General features: G+C 30.5%; 1 protein-coding gene across 3 annotated transcripts in view; it reads left to right on the forward strand.

Moving 5' to 3' along the window:
* Positions 1–2,548: 2,548 nt before the first annotated feature.
* The window catches only part of LOC139525476 (probable serine/threonine-protein kinase kinX), a 29,305-nt gene continuing 11,142 nt past the window's right edge, over positions 2,549–20,711 (forward strand). The window contains exons 1-4 of one of the 3 annotated variants that reach the window (XM_071320849.1): positions 2,549–2,728; positions 5,444–5,658; positions 6,686–6,747; positions 12,627–12,753. In XM_071320849.1, the coding sequence (XP_071176950.1) occupies positions 2,707–2,728; positions 5,444–5,658; positions 6,686–6,747; positions 12,627–12,753 (426 nt within the window). In that variant the 5' untranslated portion in view covers positions 2,549–2,706. Of the gene's footprint in view, positions 2,729–5,443; positions 5,659–6,685; positions 6,748–8,810; positions 8,897–12,626; positions 12,754–20,711 lie in introns of those variants that run through there. The other 2 variants (XM_071320847.1, XM_071320848.1) reach the window with 2 other exon arrangements.

Raw genomic sequence — 20,711 nt, forward strand, 5'->3', positions numbered from 1 at the left:
GAATATATCAACAAATAACTGGTGCATAGTTACTCTTACTAGATTTATTAAAAATTAATTATCAACTATTAAACTGGTCAGAATTATTCAACTATTAAACTGGTCAGAATTATTCTGACTGGACATAATTTGAAAAAATAAGAAACATATTTTTACTTGATTGAATCAAAACAAACTAGCAAGTAACTGGTTCTGAGTTATACTAATTAGTTAGTAACATGAATCTTTGAAGTGTTATTCTTTTTAGACAGAATCAAATTGTATCCTTAATGAATGTTACAAAGTAATTCTTAATAGCTTAATTCAAATTGATCCACAAGATGTGAAGTTACTGGTGCAGAGTTCTTACTAGACCAAATCAAAATGTATACATAAGCGACTGGTACAGAGTTATTCTACCTCCAAAGATTCAAAATGATTTAGCAATTAACTGGTTCAGAGTTATTCTTTCAGACTGAATAAGCAAGTTATTTTTGCCAGAAAGAATAAAAATGAATCGTAAAATTATTCTTATTAGACTAAATTAAAGTGAATCAGCAAATTATATAAAGTGACTGTTTTAAGTAAATTAAAAGTAACTGGTACAGACTTATTCTAACTGAATAAATATGAATCAGTTAGAAACTGGTACAGATCTATTCTAACTAGATATAATCATAATTAACTAGCAATCTATTTTAACTAGACTGAGTTAAGACGAATGGATTATCCACATGTAACATGTGTTTTTCTAGACATAATCAAAATGAATCCTTATGTAACTTGTATTTGGTTAATATTCCTTTGCCAGACTTATTTCAAAATGAATCCACAAGTACAGAGCAATTATTTCTGGATTGAATCAAAATTAAGTAACTGATATATATAGGTTTTCAACTAGACATTGGATTGAACTGGAATAATTTCCAACTTATAGAGATTCATTACATACTTGGATTAAAAAGGAACAATCAAAACAAATGACTCAGAAGTATTTTTCTGCTCTTTGGTAGGTTTGTTGTTTCCTTGACACATTTCCCATTTTCAATTAGATTACTAGATGAAGATAAATAGCACCCGCACCCTCAGTGCTATAACATCTTATTTTTGATAACTTATTTTAACAAAATAATACCATTCTTCGGTATAAGGACATCATTCGTAAATATAGCTCAACTACAGACTTCTTATACGTTCAGGTATTTCACATCCAATATTTTATGGAAATATTCTTTATAAAGCACAAAAATGTCAGTATTTACCCCAGAAGCTATCAAAACCTTTAAATAGACTTATTAAGAAGGGATATAGTTACGATACTGTTGTCAGGTCATTAAAGATTGCATATTTTGGCGTTAATATTGATTCACTTATAGGGTCTTTGCATCGGAACTAAACACATTTATTCTTAATAAACCAGTTGTTGGCATGACACGGGTTATGTTCTTTTCATATATGTTATGATGGTATGATACTAAACCCCTCACAGAGAGGATTGTGACTGATATTCATATGATGAAGACATAATTTTGCAATCAGTTTAATTGAGGTCCGGAGCTGGCATGTCAGTTAACTGCTAGTAGTCTGATGTTATTTATGTATTATTGTTATTTTGTTTATTTTCTTTGGTTACATCTTCTGACATCAGACTCGGACTTCTCTTGAACTGAATTTTAATATGCATATTGTTATGCGTTTACTTTTCTGCATTGGCTAGAGGTATAGGGGAGGGTTAAGATCTCACAAACATGTTAAACCCCGCTGCATTTTTGCGCCTGTCCCAAGTCAGGAGCCTCTGGCCTTTGTTAGTCTTGTATCATTTTAACTTTTAGTTTCTTGTGTACAATTTGGAGTTTAGTATTGTGTTTATTATCACTGAACCAGTATATTTTTGTTTAGGGGCCAGCTGAAGGACGCCTCCGGGTGCGAGAATTTCTGGTTGCATTGAAGACCTGTTGGTGACCTTCTGCTGTTGTCTACTCTATGGTCGGGTTGTTGTCTCTTTGGCACATTCCCCATTTCCATTCTCAATTTTATTGTTCATTTTAGTTTTGAAATTTCTGTTCAGATAGTTGTCTCACTGGCAATTATATCATAATTATTTGATTTTATATGTTTCCTATTACAGAGGGTCTGAATTGGGGGGGGGGGGGGGGGGGGGGGTCTGTTATTCTGTAAACATTTAATCTTTACCCCTTTTTTCTCTAATCTTCAAAAAATTAACCCCTTTTTTCTCTTATCTTCAAAAAATTAACCCCTTTTTTCTCTAATCTTCTTTTTTTTTTGCTTGTTTAATGTTATTCTCTAATCTTGATTTTTTTAAGGGCATTATTCTTTTATCATTTAACCCCATCCAAACCCTTATTACAGATTCCAAATATACTGAAAAAAAATGAAAATTATTTAATGTTTTCCTGTTTTTAATCAAATAATATCGAACAGACAGCTACCGGCATGTTAAATTATAAAATTATTATTATTATTTGCTCTGATAACTGTTTATTTATCTTTACGAAACATACACGTGTTAGGTCAAAGTGAAAGTGAAAGTTACCGGATATTCACTTTCAACTTAGTTACAGTGACGTCACTTATAAACACATGGCTTTCCGCGGCATTGTTCAGATTTGTTAGCCTTTCATTTAATCCATTATAGTAAAAATGTGAATGCTTTTGTAACAAGGCTGTTTTATTTTGTACCTTTTTCAGATAAATTCACGAGATGTTATGGAAACACAACGGAACAGTGGTAAGACCATAATTTGGCATAAATTCATAAAAATGGGATTTTTTTTTTTAAATATTGATAGGTAACTTGCAGACGAAATTTAGACTTTAATCATTGAATTAGAGGATTTAAAAAGGTTTTTGACTTGTGATCACTTGTACAAGTTACACCAAATCGATTTAAAATTATTTGAAATTTAAATAAATGTGTAAATTGGATGTATTATTCAATAATTTTGACAAGTATCTGAAATAAAGGTTTATTAGATTTTTATCTCAACAAAATGAAATGTCACAAATCTTGGTTTTTAAATTAAATATTTAACGCACTTGGAGCGATAAATAAATATATTTATTTCAACATGGATACATATGAACAATTCCTTTCAAGCAAAATAATAGAAGGTGGTATTCTATGTGATAGTTTTCATTTTGTTTTTATATCTGCTTCATTTCACTAGAGTGATTTATACAATACTATCGCTTAAAACTTGTTATTTATAGTGAGTTAGGTAGATGTAAATGTCAAAAAACTTATCTTAAAGTTAATTTTAAAATAAACTGTTTAAACGTCGTCTGACATTATCGTACATGATATAAATTTGAAAAGCGTAAACTTTTGAATTTCAATGCTTTTTTATTTTGATTCTACATGTACATATATGCTAGTCTTTAATGCTTTTTTGATTCAGCATAAATAGTCATAAAAGCATAATCTTTTGTTTGGTGTCACCAGAAATCTGACATAATTTAAATTATAAAAACAGTTTTAAAATACTAAGGTTCTGGGTTTTTTTTATGCCTCACCTAAGGGCATTATGTTTTTTCGCTCTGTGTGTCAGTTCTTTCGTCTGTCCTTCTTTAGGATAAAGTTTTTTGGTGAAGGTAGTTTTTGCTGAAGCTGAATTTTTAGTCCATAAACTTGAAACTTAATTAGTACACATGTTCTCTATGATATGATCTTTATAATTTTAATACCAAATTAGTGTTTTTTGTCCCCAATTTCAAGGTTCACTGAACATGGAAAATGATGGTGCGAATGGGACATCGATGTGCTGTAGACACATTCTTGTTTCAAAAAACCAAATGGCAGGATATCTTATTACTATTTCTTCAAAACCAGAAGTTAGCACATGCATGCACGTAACGTAATAATGTGGTTTTCTACAGTAAGTGGTTTAAAATTTCTGACCAGATGAACAATTTGATTTAATAAAACAATTAAATTGATATTTGGTCAGAATTTTGAATGAACTACAATATAAGGTGAAGAGCAACACTCAGTCATTTGAATTCACAGTAAAGTCAGACAAATTGCCAAAAAAAAAAATGCCAAATTAAAAATCTCCAGAAAAATGTTCCAAAAAATTAAAAAGATTCTTTTAAAGATCTGCTTCAATAGGAATTTTTCCTGATTGTCATTAGACTTTACCTAACCTACAAACATGTACTGTAAATTCAGAAATTAATGCGAGGTTTTTATTATTGCGAAAAATGCAACAGAGTTGTAAACGCAATAATTTAAACTCGCATTTTGAAATACTTTGTATGAATTAACCAGAATTTTTCTCAAAATAGTAAAAATTAAATTCGTATTTCAGTCAAAAATGACAAAATCACAATTATTAATAAATGCACGCAATAATTTCTGAATTTACCATGTTTACAGTACATATACAATATATTTCACTACTTTGGGATTTCATGTTTTTAAAAATAAGTAGTTATAATTTGTCAAAGATTATTTACTAACTACAATCACGACAATGTATGCGTAGCAATTCTCGCTACTGACCTCTAAACTTTAAGGCTCTTCAACAAATATTTTGGAGTTTAACTGTCTTGGTGTACAGTAGTGTACATTAAAAACAAACTGTAAAAGTTAAAATTCAAATTGAAATCTTCATTCCTTTATATGTATATTATCTTATGATTTTTTATCAGTCCATTCCAACATTAGGATGAACAAAAAACTGATAAGACACGTACACAATCTTAGTCTTAACAATATCTTTCTGCATAACATTAGGATCATACAAATTTAACAAGTTTTGAAACATTTTTACTTTTTTATGAATTTTCAAATTTTCTTTGAATTCAGTCTTAAGTTTTGAAACATTTTTACTTTTTTATGAATTTTCAAATTTTCTTTGAATTCAGTCTTAACTAATTTCAAATGGTAAGCTCTAACTTATTCCTTGCATGATATAAAAAGAAGATGTGGTATGATTGCCAATGAGACAACTATGCTCAAGAGACCAAAATGACACAGAAATTAACAACTATAGATCATGATATGTGTATTTCTTTTCGATTTATTTCATGTCATCTTAGAAAGATTCTGCTTTGTCTTCTCTACCTGAAATACTTATTTATTTATGTAAACATAGCCTTCAACCTTCATAAACTACATGAGAATTGAAAATTCCTAAACATTTATTTGTCCATGCATAAATGCATGAATATTTTATTCATCATTTTTGTGTTTATGTTATTAGATTGATTTTAAATCCATATTGAAAAGATTTTGATACAATATGCAGAATTAAAAAAGATTGTGTATGGAGGAAGGAATGCTCATAAAAATGAAATTCAACATTTTATAAGAAATTTGCTTCAAGGGCATTGGGTTATTCCTAATCTTTGAGAATTCAACTTTTTATGTAAGATACAAAAAATGTACAGTATATAAACAATTAGATAATTTTGTGGATTCATAGCGAATTTTTAATGGTAGATGTTCGGGCTACAGAGAGAGTTTTCAAGAAAGTAGTGTATCCAGGTCTAGAAACCCTGCGAGTAGTAGACAGAAATGGAATCCCTCTTACTTACCCCGCATACAATTCTGTCCATTCTAAATCATTTGTACTGAGTCCACGAGGAGTGCCAATGAGAAAATCCAATCATGTCTACAGTGGAAGTCATTCACATCCAGCAAAACTTACAGACTTGGTAAGTATGAAATAAAGGGATGATCATTCAACTTCTAAAAGGGGTTTGGGTTTCCAATTCAATGTTAGAAATAATGGGTCAAGCAGATGACCAAAAAAATTTCTGACGCCCAAATTTTCCCCATACCTTAGGCCAAATAAAAAAGTATGTGTGGTTCCAGTTACATCTGAAAAAAAGTTAGGGTAGGTAGGTAGGGATTTTTTTTTATTTTAGGTTTTTTTTTACATTGAGTCTATGGGAGCAACATTCTGACTTTAACAGTGCTTAATGAAAAATGACAATAAAATCAATAAAATCTTTAGGGTAGGCTATTTTTAAGCCGAAAAAGTAGGGACGGTGGGGTTACTGGAACCACACATATATTTTTATTTGGCCTTTTAGTGTTAGATTTAAAAAATGCTTGACAGCATTCAAAAACTAAAAAGGAAATGAAGTTAAATGTTGGGCCATAAACTTTTCTTTCTTTCCCCCCTTCTACATCATTGATTGATTGATTGATTGTTGGTTGCTTAATGTCCAGTGGCAAATATTTCATGCATGTTCAGGACGATCTTCTGTATCATTATTTGCTGTTGAGAAAAACTGCACCATTTTTAATTTGATTCTCTTGATAATGTTTTAAGTGGAAATTTGAAATTGAATGAAGTTAAAACTGGCATTTCTCAAGGTACACAATCTTAAAATCAAATACTAAAATTAAAATCAATCACAGATAATGTCAGAAGAGAATACTAGTACCTTATTTGTGCCAACTCTTTTGTATTATTTTAAGAATTTTACCCCCCCCCCCCTTTTTCCTACACACACACACACACACACACACACACACATAACAAATATATAATAAAACAAATTGAAAATAAGAAACAATGCATACATCAAAACAAACTTAATATAGTAAAATGGAACAAAATAACTCAATTCAGAAAAAAAAAGTAAAAACATGATTCTGACACTGAGCAGTAGTAGTGTTTACATTTGAATGTGATCTTTAATGTCCTTGTATACTGGTATTTTTCTTTAAAAGGTTGATAATACATCATCGCCTGACAACTATTATGGACCAGAGAAGACCTTCTTAACACAAGGGTAAGTCCAACTGTTTATATCTGGCTTTGAAGTATGTCCTTGATTCAAAGACGATGTTTAAATGTCAAGTTCGGGTTTGTTTGGTAAGATTGTAAGTTAAGTGTTAAAAATTTACCAAGATTTTATAGGTCGTTACATTTGCCTCTGATTGGAGGAAAGACAGGATATTTTGAAAATTTAAAGTAATTGTAATAATGTTACATGGCAAAAGCTAATCTGCTGAAAGTTTTAACATCCTTGTTATATAATTAAACCATTTTTGAGATGTTTCAGCCACTGGCCTTTTTCAGTTTCCTTGTTATCCTTCTAAACTGGGGTGAACATGTCACTTTCACAATCATTAAGAATTTTTAGTTCAATGCATAAGCTTTTTATACAGGCATATGAAAGCTTGAAGAAAGGCACTGATAATTTATTCTTTGCGTAATTGTCTCCCCTTTAATTTTGACCTAAAACTGAAAGTTCATTGTAGTCTCAATGCCCTGATAGTGGTTTAAACAAATATGGTGACCTGTGTATGTGAATGTTTTCCAATAACAAATCATCTCAACATTTAGAAGGGTTTTTCATGGAACTTTACCAACTTAAAGTTTGTGAGACTTACAGTAATTTAATTTATTCATCTTCTCTCTCAGTGAATGCTTATTGTGCTTTTGCTTCACAATAATTGTTCATTATTATGTATTAACTGATTTTAATTGGACATATTTCAGTTCTATAATTGATTTTACCTAGTTTGTTTAAAAAAAAAATCATTATTGCTATTCATTATCATTATATTGTCCTTAAATATGTATGAAATATTTGCCACTTGACCTTCAGCAAAGGACAATCAATTAATATAGTAATTGAACCTCCAATTAAACCCCAGTGGTGGATCCAGGGGGGAGGGTTCCGGGGTTGGAACCCCCCTTTTTTTGTACCATCAATGCATTTGAATGGGGACATATAGTTGAAACACCCCCCCCCCCCTTTTTGTCCTGGGTTAAGAACCCCTCTTTTTTAAAATGGCTGGATCTGCCCCTGAACCCTATGTTATGTTGCTATTGTACAAATAATGGTTCAAATAGACCCTTTTACAGTTAGTGCAGCCATATTGAATAAGGGGCAGATTTTCATAATGGAGGTGAAAAATATGGAAAAACTTTGAAACAGAACAGTTATCTAAAAACATGCATAGGATTTATGGTACTTTAATTCTTTTCTCACCTCTATCCCTAAATTCTACCCCTATTCAATATGGCTGCAATAACTGAGAAGTGACCTGTGGACATGAGAATAATATGATTAACAAGTTTGTAAATTGAGCAATTGATATTCTATGATAGATACTATTCACCAATTTTTTAGGAAATAACCCTTTGTTGTGCATTTTTTTGGTGCTCTGAAACATATAAAACCCTACCAGCCATTTATACTTTTCAACAGGTTAATAAGGACTTTAATACAAAAGTGTATTAACTCCCAGCATTTGAATCTCAGTGGATTATAAGTTGGCTCATTGGGAAATATACCACATCTTTTTTTCTTATTCATACAGTATGGAAATTTATAGATTATTATGCAAGCAAATTTTAGTTTATGTCATTTTTTGCATTTAAACCATTACCTGCAATTGTTTTACAAATTATTTGCAATTCAAGTTTGTAATTTAGTTATTTTAAGTTAATTTATTTTATTCAACATTTTTATAAATTATTTTTTTGGGGGGGAAAATGAATTATCATTACTTAATGTCTTTCTCATGTTGGTGTTCAAATATTCAGCAATGGTGCAAGATATCTTGTTACCTATATTGTGCAAGAAACTTTTTCATGAGTGCTTTTTCGTGTATCAACGATCAATGTCAATAAGTTTGAAAAAAAATTAATTGGAGTTATTTTATCTGTGACTTTTTTTCCCTTCACGATTAATGACTTAAGTCATTGCAATATATATTGAAAAATTGATCAACATTTATATCTGCTTTACATCTGTTAAAAAGCCATTTAAATTTCTTATTGGTATTTTAAATTCAAACATTTACCATTGTCTGGCCGAGGCTTATTGGCAGCAGTCGTATTAAACCGACTTCTAATATCCCCCATGCTTGTGACTATGAGGCTTGTTTACATACGCTGTAAATAGATAGGATTAACATTTACATAATGTAAGTTATAATTTTTATCATTTATAACATGAGAATATTTTACAGATATTTATGAAAAAAGAAATCTAACACCATTCTTAATTGTTAAGTAGTTCTTTTTAATGTATGAAGCATGTAAGGGAAGAATAATTATAAATGGTTTAACTGATTATAACATGGGGTATTGAAAAACAGAATTAATATAATTGTTAAAGTCATGCTATTTGGAGAATAGGTTGTAATCTTATTTTCTTTTGGTGTTTTTTGGCAATGTTAACTTAACATAGAAATAAAAGGTTAAAAAGAAATTTAATGCTCTTGTTGAAAGAGGCAGTCTGTACTTTAGAATAAGAATTTTAAAATATTAGTCAAGTACAATTCCTTTTGTATATTATTTTAATCACTTTATATATTGCAAGGATTTGTAATGTCCCTATAGTATAGGCTTCACATACAAATCCTGGTATATTGTAACATTTTATGAATCAAATATCAATAGCATGGTGAAAAGAGGGCCACAAGTATACATTGAAAGCAAATTTACCAGTAGCCACTGAACAATATATGGAACGAAGTATTTGAAAATCATGGATTTTTGATGTAAAAAGACAATTTTGTGACATTCAGATTTACTTTCATATAGTTTTCTTGCAATAAAAAGATTCATAATAAAACTACAAACTGAAAGTTGTCTTTGTTGTATTACAAAGAACTATAATTTCCATGTGATTGAATGAAATATAATCTCTAAAGCAAAATAATTTTTTTAAAGTTTGATATGAAACCAAAGCAAACCATGTGACTTAATATATACCAATTGACATATATGTATAACCCATTCAGTTTTTTTTTTGTTTTTTTTTTAATCATCAAGACCTTTTATATAAATAATCGGAGTCAGATAACAGTGATTTTACGATAGTAATCTGTAAACATTGGGAATAAACCAATTAGTTTGAATACACTAAAAAATTATTTAATTAACTTCCTTTGTCCATGATAAACACTGAATAATTTTTTTAAATTTAGATTGTCTGGGAATTACCTTTAAACTCCTGTCAAACTTTGATGTTTTGTACTTTGTCTATTTAACAGCCATATGGCTTTACAATTTTTATGTTACTGGTATTTTCTATGTAAATGTCATGGCTTATAAGATCTTATAATACCAAGACTGAAGTGATTGCTAGATTGTCAACTTTCAAATTACTGTTATAATTTGTACCTAGCTTGTGGTGAGGTGTGTTTGATTCTGATCTACTTGACAAGGATTACTTGTTTTCCTGTTGAAGGTTGTTGGTTCTCTCCACGTGAGCTTTCTACAAAAATAAAACCAGCTGCCATGATATACTGTCAAGAGTGATGAAACTGGCATTAAACACAAACAAATCAAAACAAACAAAACAAAAGACTGAACTTCTTTCTGTAGAATAAAAAGTGATAAATATGTTGAATTTTAAAGTCCTTGCACCATGAAGGGATTTTGAAGTGTCCTGGAAGCTTTCATTACAAATTGTTGCATAAATATAAAATTTTCTGGTGGGATTCTAGAGCATTCCAAACTGTCTGACCAACAAAATGTCAGACAAAAAAAAATCATCAGACAGAAATTTAAGAATTTTTTGGTTGAATATATATAGTAGAAAAATTCAAATTTCTTTTGGTAAAACAACTCAGACAAACCCTAAAACAGCTATGCAGTAGTGCAGGTTGGTACAGACTGGGATTCTTGATCAATTTATTGAAAGTTTATAATGGTTATGATTGTGACAGAGTGAGTGTCTGTTTAACATGAAATACTAGTTTTATTATACCCCACGCAATGCAGTTGCGGAGGGTATAATGTTTTTGACCATCCGTCAGTCCTGTTTTTGTCATCATAATTCCTCTAAAACCTCACAACAGAATTTCATGAAACCATTTTAGATAATTAGGACATACTATGTAAATGTGCATATTGACAGGAAATTAGGAATCATTTTTTTCTAGGAGTTATTTGGACTTATTTGCTTCAATAAAGTACTGCAACAATTTGTCATCGCATCTCCTCTGAAACCACACTACAGAATTTCATGAAACTTTACCGATAATAAGAATACACTATGTAGATATGAATATCGACAGGAAATTATGATACAATTTTTTTTCCTTACAGTTATTTTATTTGTCCAGTGGGGGAGTGGGGTTTGTGAGCGCGCTCACTTAGGTTCTTTAATTATGCCAGCTTCAAGGATTTGATTCTAACAGCCTGTCTGCTATTTCTCTTTAAGTTTGAGTAGGACTGGTATACAATTTTGGCTGCCATTTTCGAATTGTAATATCCAAAAAGCTTGCAATTGGATTGAACGAAATTTAATATCTATGCAGAACATGATATCCATAATTAATTACTGTGTCAAAATTAATTATTTGTCAGCCAATCTTTGACAAACTACATAATCATTCAAAGTTCTCAGATTTCACCAAAATTTGATATCTAGGTAGAAAATATGATATGAATTTTTACTGGTGTCAAAATAAACTGTCTGATCAAATTTTCTAAATACACTTCACCATGTATCTGTAACTGTTGCTCCCAATTTGAATAAACTTTTGGCACAGAGCATTGTCATGCCTTTATGTTATTTTGATAGAATAAATGTGCATGTAATTATAAAATTACTATGGTAATACTTTTAAAACATGTAAACTATGCTAAACATTCAAGTCACTGAATTGTATCTTTTAAAAAAGAACAGGCCAAATATTTGCCATTGAAATAAGAAATGCCTTTGCTTATGCAACTGCATACATAATACCATTGACCTATCATAAGTGTTTCCCCTTAAACTGACCTCATCACAAACTTAGACATGTAACGTGAGCAAAATATACCAGGACATGGTGTAGGGCGGCTACTAGGCCTATTCTCCATTGAAATAAGATTTGAGAATGCTGATATACAACAGCATTGGAATTGATTGAAAAAAAGAAATTTTATAAGAACAAAATTACATGTTTTGCTAGGAACACGAAATTCACCAAAATGAACAGACCCCTGGGTACATAGAAATAAGAAGATGTGGTATGAGTGCCATTGAGACAATTCTCCATTATTGCTTGTTTTGTTTTGTTTGCATAAGTATTTATTAAAATGTTTCTGTGCCTCAGACAAAAATGTGTAAACATGGTCCTTGCTGACATGTCAGTTTTGTTTAGTCCCTATACTGACATGATCTCATAAGACGACTTTTGACCTTTAACTTATGACATTAAGGGTGGATACCTGAACAGGTTAACTGTTAACACCTGATTATACATAACATACTTAGTTTACCTATATTGGTTTGGTATTTTAAATGACTTATATAAACAACTTAGTTGGTATCTAAATCAGGGCATTATTTACTCTGATCTTATCTATCTTGTCATTAAAATCTTATTTTTGTTTTCTTTGAGTATATATTTAAAAGATTTGTTCTTCAAGGACAAGGTTATCCCCTTTTTGCTAATGATTCACACTTTATCTTGATTTGTAAAGAAATGTATATATTCAAGGACTGTCATTAACATGTTTATTTTAGTGATTTTTTTACCTAAACATGTTACTGAGACAGTCAAAGGAGTTTTTATGCTGTTGGGTTTATTATTTTTTTCTATATTATATAACAGAAATGTCGTTATAAAAAATTTAAAAAAAAAGCTGAGTCTTCTGTGATATCACTGGTTGTTTCATGAAATGTAATTAACTCTTGTAAATTTTTCATTACAGGAGCTATTCTGCAAAATTACCTAGAAATAGAAATGAAAGTCCACTGCAGCAAAAGCAAAGAGCTATCACAAGCCAGTCAATGGCGCCAAAACACACGTCAAAAAGTATTTCATCAGACCATTATTTAGTAAGTAATCCTAGTTGCTGGACACAAGAAGTGCCAACATAATAAGAAAGTTGATACTATCAGAAATTTTTTAGCATCCATTCATGTTTATCATACTGTGGATTCATTTATTTTCATTGGTACCAATTTTTTGTGGATTGAGAAAAACTTGTTCCTGGATATTTGATTTCGAAGTTTTGTCCAATGTCTGCATACAACCCTTTGAAATTTGTCATTCGTTGAACATTTAATTTCCTGGTTCACCCATAGCCACAAAATCCATGAAAATTGGTATCCAACGAATAATAATGAATCCACAGTTAATCCCACTGCATGTCATACAGGACAGTTCATCGGTCAGTATTAGTATTGATTATATATATATATATAGACCTAATGTTTGACTTAATGGAACCTAATACATACATGTACAATAAGTAATAGAAATAACATTACTTTTGTTTTGTTGGTAATACTATAAACAATTTACTCTAGAATCCAATACTTGGCCAGTTTTTAATGCATTGTTATCCGATATTATCATTAGAATTGGTAGTTCCAAAATAAATACCTATCGAGGGCTTTCCAGCCAGTCAAGGTCATTAAACACCACCAGTTAGTTCAAAAAAATAAGCATATATACCTTACACACAGAGTATCCTTACTATGGGCAATTGCAATGACTAAATGTAAAGATAAAAATAAGTATCAATTTTTTCCTGCAGTTACTTGGCTGAATTAATAAAATGTGTTACTGTAAATATTTATTAAACAATGCTTTGGTAGCACAGACACTTGTAAATGTTTGATCTGACCCCTAGTAATTGGAATGGAAAATACTTTTTTTTTTAAGTGAAAAAGGTCAATTTGATTTTAATAAGAAACGCTTAATCAGAAGCAAATGTATCTTGTGACCATGATCTATTTAATTTGTCTTTTGTGGATTAGTCTTTCATTATGAGGAACTTAGTTGTACTTAAGCCCTGAACTGAAGGAAAAAATTCTCTAAAAACTAAATCAAAAGAAAATGTTTCCCATTTGAATGGTTTCAATTTTTCGGGGCCTTTATAGCTTGTTGTTCAGTGTGAGGCAAGGCTCTGTGTTGAAGGCAGTACTTTGACCTATAATGATTCATTTTTACAAATTGTGACTTGGATGAGAGAGTTGTCTCATTAGCACTCATACCACATCTTCTTATATCTATGTTATAATGAAATAATTTGTAAGGTGTTCATGGTGTTGACTAAGAGGTTGTACCAATATGCCAATCATTAAATCCAATAGTTGACTAAGTAGTTCAACTTCAATGCAGAAAGGTCTTGTCTGTAGCAAATATCCACCCCTTTTTCCTCCCAACCAAAAAATTCCAGCATTATTAGAATTAATGAACCATATGCATTCTTTCAGGTTTTGTAGTACATTTGTACCAAAGCTTTTATACATTGAAAATCAAAATCGAAATAAACAGACCAGATGTGGGATAAATGTTGAGTATTGTCATTGTCAACTTTTTGATGAGATGTTTTAAAGTTTTTAATTTTAGCTAGTGCTGAGATGGTTTTTTTATTTAAGTGGGAGGTTAGACCTAGACAAGTTTTATACCAATTGATCTCTGTATTTATCAGCTCAAGACAAATTCCCATTCTGATTCACTATGTCGATTGTTTATACCTTGGATTTCCCATTTTATTTACATACTTATTTAATTGAAAGTATTTTATATTAACTCTTTCTCAGCAAGTACTTATTGATATTCAAACATGATAAAAAAAAAAATCAGTACCACAGTTCAATGGTTTATAAAATTAAAATTTTAAATTCTTATTTAATAGGCACCATTAACGTTTAATAGAAACGCTTCAAAGAGAATATTGAACTATATATTAAATTTTTTTATTTGTTAGGACTGCTGTTAAAGGAATTTGATATTCCATTTTCCAAGGTTGTCTTTATAATGAGATTTAGCAAGGATATTTTAACCATTTATATGAAGTGTGTAGTATTATTTTTGTACTGTTTTTAATGGATACAATTTTGCTCTTAAGTTTAGGGAATACCTTTGCCACATTATTGCTTATGTGATTTCTGAAATGTAGAATTTGATCTCTAACTTAACAAGAATCCTCAATTTTCACATTAAATCTCAATAGGATCATTATATACTGATACCCCTCACTAGTAGGTATTTATTTCTTTATCTATTAACTCTCTATTTTCACAACCCCTCCAGACTGAATTTTGAAGAAACTTGAAGAAATATGAGAAATGCAATGGCATTCTTTGTGAACCACCAGTTGTGTTTTTTAAGGAGAAAGTTTTTATGAGTTTCTCATAGCAAAACAACTATCATATACTGTGGATTAAATTATTTTCGTTGGTACCAATTTTTGTGGATTTAGGAAAACTTACAAGTTCATGGATTTATAATTTCATGGTTTTGCTGAAGTTTGCACAAAAGCCTATAGAAAATTTGTAATTTCTTGAACATTTTTAATTTCACCTGTAACCACAAAATCCATGTCAAATGGTATCCAACAACAATAATAATGATTCAACAGTATATCTTTTTCATTATCTAAATATGAATGTGCTGAAAAGTTTTTTTCTGATTTTGTTTTGTGTTTACTGTATTTGCTGATTTATGACAGAAATACCACAGATCTCATATGAGAATTAGTTAAAAACTTAAAATAAGGAAATAAGATTGCAAGTGAAGCATACTTAGTCACACACAAAAGCTGAACCCGCCTCTGGATGTGTGATTTTCGCGCTGCATTGAAGGCCCATTGGTGGCCTTCAGCTGTTATCTGCTCGTTGATCAGGTTGTTGTCTCTTTGACACATTCTGCATTTCCATTCTCAATTTTACTCTATAGCTGCAGATCTATGGTCCCAAAATTATCAAAAAATATCATAAGGACCTAAGAGCTAAGATTCTGCAGCTAACTACCATACATCATATATAGAAACATAACCCTATCCTTATATGTCCTTTTTTTTTTTTTTTTATAAATTTAAGAATTGATTCATTTAAATAGCTTCCAAATGTAAGCATAAACTGTTTAACCTATGTTAGTTGATAAATGTTTGTTTGGTTAATTTTCACATTAAATCTCAAGTGTTAGCATTACAATGTAATTTTTCTCCACCCATTTACTTTTATATAAAATCTATATTTTCTTTTTATTTGGTATCCACTTGTTAATAGACAGCCCATTTACAGCAATAATGACGTTACGTCTAGATCTCCCAGACACATTCTCAAAGCTCTCAGATAACTACACCTTCAGTTATTACAGTGCATTTAGAATTGTAATTGAATTACATATTTGGTATTTAATAGATCTTTAAACTCCAAATACTCTTAGCATACAATAGCTTCATTTATGATTCATATTCAAGTATTTCATAGCAGTATTGTTAAGTCTCCAAATGTTTTGTTATCGTTTGAAAAATTGAAAGTTGGTAAGATTTGAATTACATAATTCAAAGCTGGTATATAAGGTGATATGATTTAAATCAATTGTAAAGTATTGCCATATTGTTCTGTTATCATTAAAGATCAATTTTAAGAACAGCAATACATCAGAGAGTTACCATAGATGTGATGGGATTTTCCAATAATCTTGTTTCATGATGTATACTTGTATATTTTAGTAGATAATAACAGAGTTGTATCACTTGAAAAAAAAAATCCTATTAATTTGAGGCTTTGAAGTAAGCTGATAGATATATAGTCTTTAATACTGGGTATCATGATAAACATGTAGACTCAATGTTAGATTTATATGATACATATGTGGTCTCAATATTAGGTTTGAACAAAGTATTCCCTAGAACTTACCATTGGAAAGTGTAAAATTAATTTTGATTTCTCACAATGGAAAATTTTTTAAGTAAAAATACTTCTAAGTCATACACATTTCAGTATAACTTAAAATCAATTTTAATCATAAGTTTTTTTTGTGAAAAAGAGTGGCTAGTTTGACAAATTCTCATCCTTTTCATTTTGTATTCCAATTACAACAATAATCAGCACTAAGGATTTGAAGAAAAAAAATTACGTCAGAAAATTTTCATCTAGATATCTTATGTTTGATTGTGTTGTTGGGTTACTGATATTGATGTATTACCCACATGGCATGTAATTCATTATTTATGTAGTGTATTTATCAAATCTGAAAACTAGTTATTCATTGAAAAAGGAGAAACTAACACCAGGCATGAAGGAATAATAGGTAATGTGGGGAATACTTCAACTATACAGCTACCATCAATAACATAATCAAAAGACTAGAGAACTAGAGGACCTGATTATTATGGAAGCCTGTCTGGCCTCGGAGTATGAAAGCATCATACAAGATATACAAATATTCATTTTCATATAGCTAAGAGATCCTTTTACTGAACAAAGAACTAACAAAACAATGTTAATAGAAATGCAGACAATAAGTCCTAATAAACAGCAGCTTTTAGTTCATATGATTCAAAGAGTTGTTTGGTAAAGAGGGGGAGGACAGGGGTAAGGGAGACAGGGAGAAAGGGGGTAGGATAAAGGAGAAAGGGGGTGGGAGAAAGGAGAAAGGGGGTAGGAGAAAGGAGAAGAAGGCTGGGAGAAAGGAGAAAAAGTTGGAGAAAGGAGAAAAAATAAAATATCTCTCCTTTTAAATTTTTTTCTAATATTTCAAGAAAAAATTTCTCAAAAGGAGATGTTTTATTCTAATGGGAGAAAGGAGAACGGGGGTAGGAGAAAGGAGAAGAGGGGTGGGAGAAGGGAGACGGGTACCCCCCTGTCCTCCCCCTAGGTAAAGTATCTATGAAACAGCAACCAAATGATACAAAAACCATATAAAGACACCTACAGTCTGACATCTAAGCCCAAGAATTTGCATCAAAATTATTTTCAATAAAAAGTGAACTTATCTCCTGCACAAGAAAAAAACACCATATTTTCAAATTAACCCGATGTATGCCTGTGCATTTTCCTAAAACTTTTAAAGTTTAAGAATGTTGTGTTTTAAACATTTGTTTGTTGAGGAATATTATCGGTCACCTTATCAGTATGAAATGACAGATTTATAGCCCTTCTTAACCATTTTATAATTTTATAAATGAGAGAAGATATGAAATTTTCACTTTCTTGGGCATGGATGTAGGACTGTATAGTGGACAACATACATTCTTCAAAAAAATAGACACATATCTTGATCAGCATATATTGAAAGATAATGAGTAGATTTAACTGGCACTTTCAAAGATTTGGCATCAAAACGGAATTAACTAAATTAGTTGTCAGTTTTTCTGTTAAAGTAACACAGCCAGAAATTAGTAGTGCTTTTGCTAATTAATATTCATAATATGTAAATGAGAATTGTACCACGGGATTATAGTTTGAACTAGACTGGCTTGATATTGTTAAAATCTTTAAAACACGTATATTATAAGTTGCCCGTCACAGAGTCCTTGTTTATAATCACTCTGATATTTCCGTAAAGTTGTCAGTCGGTCAAAATAAAAACAATGAACGTGAATTAAGTGAATTTTTCGTGTTCTCGTGAGTTTATACTTCTTAAAATATTGGCATTTTAACTTTACGTGGGAACCTAGAGTTCAACGACTACACATACAAGGTTTGGACTTGCTTATTCTTTGGACATCAAGTTTCAAGTTTCACCCCGGCAACTTGTTTTTCTAAAGACCTTGTTAGCTACTTTTTCAACACGAAGTTTGCAAATTTGACGTTTCAGCCATTTTAGCCTGTATTTTATACTGCAATGATAAAAGCCTCTCGCTTCGATTTTCAAAATAGCTCAGGAACCTTGATTTTTGCAACGACAGTCATTATGTTTCGTTTAAATGGTGTATATTGTTGTGTATATTTATTTTCTGCCCCGGCAACCTGTCTATCACTTAAAGTAAAGTTAAAATAGACCATTTTTCAAAAATCCCTATCATTTCAATATAATTTCCGTGACCCGTATCCGATTTCATTAGTATAATATTAAAATGAGCAAAGTGGCGTTGATTTCTGGATATGATTAAGTAATATCCAGCGGCAGATATTTGAAGAAAATTCCTCTCAAGAACACATTTAAAAAGAAATTTTATAATGGGAAAGGCAGATTTTATTTGAAATGAGTCACCATAGACCCCTAAAATAAGTGTTTCAACAGTGAGACTTTCTTTAATATGCTAAGTGTGGAGCACTCTCTAAATATTTGAGTATCAGAGCAGCCATCCAATCCAAACCAGATACAGTACATTGAAAAAATAAAATGTCATGTTAGAATCATGGAAGGTTTTTAGCATTTGCAAATATTCTAGTACCCTAAATTTCAAGATACTATTCAAGTTGTAAGGCTTCTACTTAAATACCAACAGGTGGCAATGTAATCTTTACTTTTCTTTCTTATTAACTTCAGTATTTTATATTTGAAAGTCCAACGTGCCAAACTTATTTGTTCATGTTTTTTAATGCCAATCAGAATGTTTTTGTTGTTAAAAAGTCTTGAGAAATTAAACAAACACGGTTTCATACTTCAATAAGATGTGTCACTTTAAAGAAAAATGACTAGTTAAGTTTAATCCTAGTGATTAAAACATTCAATACATAGTAGATTATTTTGAGACTTGTACCTATTTGATTTATAAACATTTTAACACTACATTAGTAAAATCAATTCTAAAAACTCATTTCTTGTAGGTAAGTCTATTTTTTTTTCTTTTTCAAACATATTTTTGAATCTACAGTAGTTGAAATAATTACATATTGATTTTTGCTTTTAAATGATATTTTGACAATGTAAAACTTTTAATAAAGGACTTTCATTTTGATATTTAAAAAAGGGTATACTTGTACCTGTCTCGTAGTATGCAAGATACCAGGTTCCTTAACGAGGACTGTTCATGTTCAAATTTAATTTTTCGTATTTTATTTTTGTGTTATTATAAAAGTATGCAATCCTTACAACCTAAAAAAATCACCTGACATCTGCCAAATCCTATCTCAATAAACCGTACATAAACACATGTTATTATGTTCTTAGGAAAAAAATATACTGTTCTCATAAAAAAAAAAAAAAAAAAAAGAAGATGTGTTATAATTGCAACACTCCACAAGAGACCAAAATGACACAGAAATTAACAATTAATAGGCAACTGTACAGCCTTCAACAATGAGTAAAGCCCACACCAAGATAAAATTTTAGAAACAGTTCTATAAGTATATATAAACAAATGGTTTGGTTTTTATTGGTTTTATTCTAGGTTTTATTGATTGTTCGTAACATTTTCTCAGCGATTAAGGTGTCAGTGTATTTTGTCAAATATAGGTCTTATATTAGATTTGTTGGTAATAGATATAAATCTTCCATATACATGATATATAAAGCTCAATTAAGTTATCTTGGAATTTTTCATGCTGTAACATTTGTTGAAAACTCCAACATGCAAACCTAAAGCAAATAAACCATATATCTTGATTTCCTCATAGGACAACTTGACACTTTTAATCCAACAACCTTATGTATGGTAAAAATACATAGATTTCCTTCATAATCTAACTAATAGATAATTCTGTTATAAATTACATTTTAATGCAAGCATAAATTATAAGATATCTTTAAGTATTTGGATATCTGATGTGTGATTGGACTCTCCAAGGTAAATAAATCATTAGTCTTTACATTGCATTCCTTTCTTGTTCTTGTTTTGTCAGCATTAGATATGGAATTTTGGCATGTTCGGTGTGAGCCAAGGCTGTACTTTGACTTGTGATAGTTTCCTTTTACAAATTGTGACTTAGATGGCGAGTATTCCTGTTGTTGTTGTCTAAGGTTAATGTTAACAAAGATTTATGCCTCTGAAACTATTAGCCAAATTAAATAAAACTTGGCAGCAATCATCATTGGGGTATCTAATTTAAAAGATGTGTCAATCCCTGTCTGTCTACCAACATGGTTGATATGACTAAAGTAGAAC

This window comes from Mytilus edulis, chromosome 5 (assembly GCF_963676685.1).
Source record: "Mytilus edulis chromosome 5, xbMytEdul2.2, whole genome shotgun sequence".
Lineage (NCBI taxonomy): Eukaryota > Metazoa > Mollusca > Bivalvia > Mytilida > Mytilidae > Mytilus > Mytilus edulis.